Source organism: Vairimorpha ceranae, assembly GCF_000988165.1.
Source record: "Vairimorpha ceranae strain PA08 1199 chromosome Unknown NODE_326, whole genome shotgun sequence".
Classification (NCBI taxonomy): domain Eukaryota; kingdom Fungi; phylum Microsporidia; family Nosematidae; genus Vairimorpha; species Vairimorpha ceranae.
Genome location: NW_020169621.1, coordinates 1 through 1,865, shown reverse-complemented (window position 1 = coordinate 1,865; position 1,865 = coordinate 1). Strand labels below are relative to the sequence as shown.

Genomic DNA, 1,865 nt, shown 5'->3' with positions numbered 1-1,865 from the left:
ATATGCTTTTGCCAAACGACATTTATAAAACCTCATCTGATGATGAGCATTATTGTTTAGTTGGGTCGGTTTTAAATGATTTATCAAAAGATAAAGATTTTATAAAAAAGTTTAAAGTAATTGATCTTTTTATATAAACAGAAATATGTATATTTGTGCATAAAAATTAATCATTAAATTAAAAATTATTTTAAATTGTTAATATTAAGTGCATCGTTGTATATTTTTAACCCTAACAAAGTTGTCGCTTATTAATATCTTACAACACGTTTATTGTTAAATCACAAAACATTGTTAGGGTATAAACATAAAAACTCTGCAACTATATAAATATAAGCTATTTTTAATTAAAACCATTTAACGAGTTCGTAACTTATCAATAATAATTATAGTTAGAAAACGTTAGTTAACAAAATGTTAAAGTTATAAAAATTAAGTGAATTTAGATGTTGAAGAGAAAAAGCCAGAGACAGGTTTGTTCAACTAAAGGCAGAAGAGATTAATATTACATAAAATACTTTTTGAATGTCATTTAATATTAAATTATTTCTATATATGTTAAAAAGGTTATATACAGCTTGTGTTAAGATTTTGAAAATTATCTTTTTCTATACCTTTCAAACCCTGTAAAGAAATTGCAAAATTGCATAATAGTTTATTCATGTTAATATTTTTAACAAATTGAATACAGCAGATATACAAATTTTGTAAATTTAAAATTGTATATAATCACTGTAGATGTAAAGAGAAAATATGAATAAAATTGTCAACCTGTGGCGTACTACTTACTACATTACTTGTCAAATATATTTTTATACGTAACAAATGAAATTTTTTTGTTTTTAACTATTTTTTCCTGGAAAAGTAAAAATTAATATCAATTGAAATATAAATTAGTCAATTTTATAAGTTAAATGTATATATCTTTTAACTTAGTTGTTTGTAACTGACCACCATAGAAAATTCTCTGTAGTGTACTAATCGTGTCCATCCTTTATCTTTCCAATCTTGCATAAACTTGTTGTGATACTTTGTAACTAATATATCCAAATAATGATATATTGGAATCATCATTTTGAACTTACATTTTTGCATAAATTCCAATTCCCTTGCTGCAATTCGTATTTCGTTGTTTTTTTTCCAGTTATACTGTTTGTAGGTTACTTATGTTCGTTAGTCTTATTTCTTTTCATTATCAAGTACAAACATGTATCTTTACATCCTTGTATGTTCTTACATCTACTTTGATAACTAGTCTTTTATTGCTTTATTTCGGGTTTGGAATAAAACATCTTTATCACTAAAATAATTCTTTTATATTTATTTGAGACCAATAATCTGTTATGTTCTGCTGTATCAAGAATAGAATACTTAAAGTACTAATCAAAGCCGTTTACACTAAAGTTGTGTTGCTTCACTAAATTGATCTTGTCCTCGATTGGACACATGTTGATTCCAACATTAAATATTTCTTGAAAGGAAGCGGTTAAAAATTTTCTTGGATACTCTAGGGTCGTATTTTAAAGTTTTTTAGTAAATATGTTAGGGAACAATTATCAGCAATTATTAGTGTAATATTATAAAACCTAATCCAAACAGGTCCAAAAGAACAAATAAATAAAAATAATATCTACTGATAGGCGCAGTACATCTTCAAATGCAAAAAAACCATTTCAATAACATGATAAAAGATTTAAAGGGGTATTAAGGACATGATACTAAACTTAATTAAACAGTAATACATTATAAAAGAGATTATTAATAAGCATACAAATTCTTCACGAATAATACGATAGATATAATGTGTTTAGTAGATCTGAAAAAAGATCTTGACGAAATATTAGAGTTAATAAACAGACAAAAGT

At 24.8% G+C, this 1,865-nt stretch overlaps 1 protein-coding gene across 1 annotated transcript; it reads left to right on the top strand.

The window, feature by feature from the left end:
- Window positions 1–2: 2 nt before the first annotated feature.
- AAJ76_3260001863 (hypothetical protein) lies at window positions 3–137 on the top strand (the record flags this gene model as incomplete). Its single annotated transcript, XM_024475191.1, has 1 exon — window positions 3–137. The coding sequence occupies one exon, from the start codon at window positions 3–5 to the stop codon at window positions 135–137; it is 135 nt and encodes a 44-aa protein (XP_024329414.1).
- Between the last annotated feature and the right edge of the window lie 1,728 nt (window positions 138–1,865).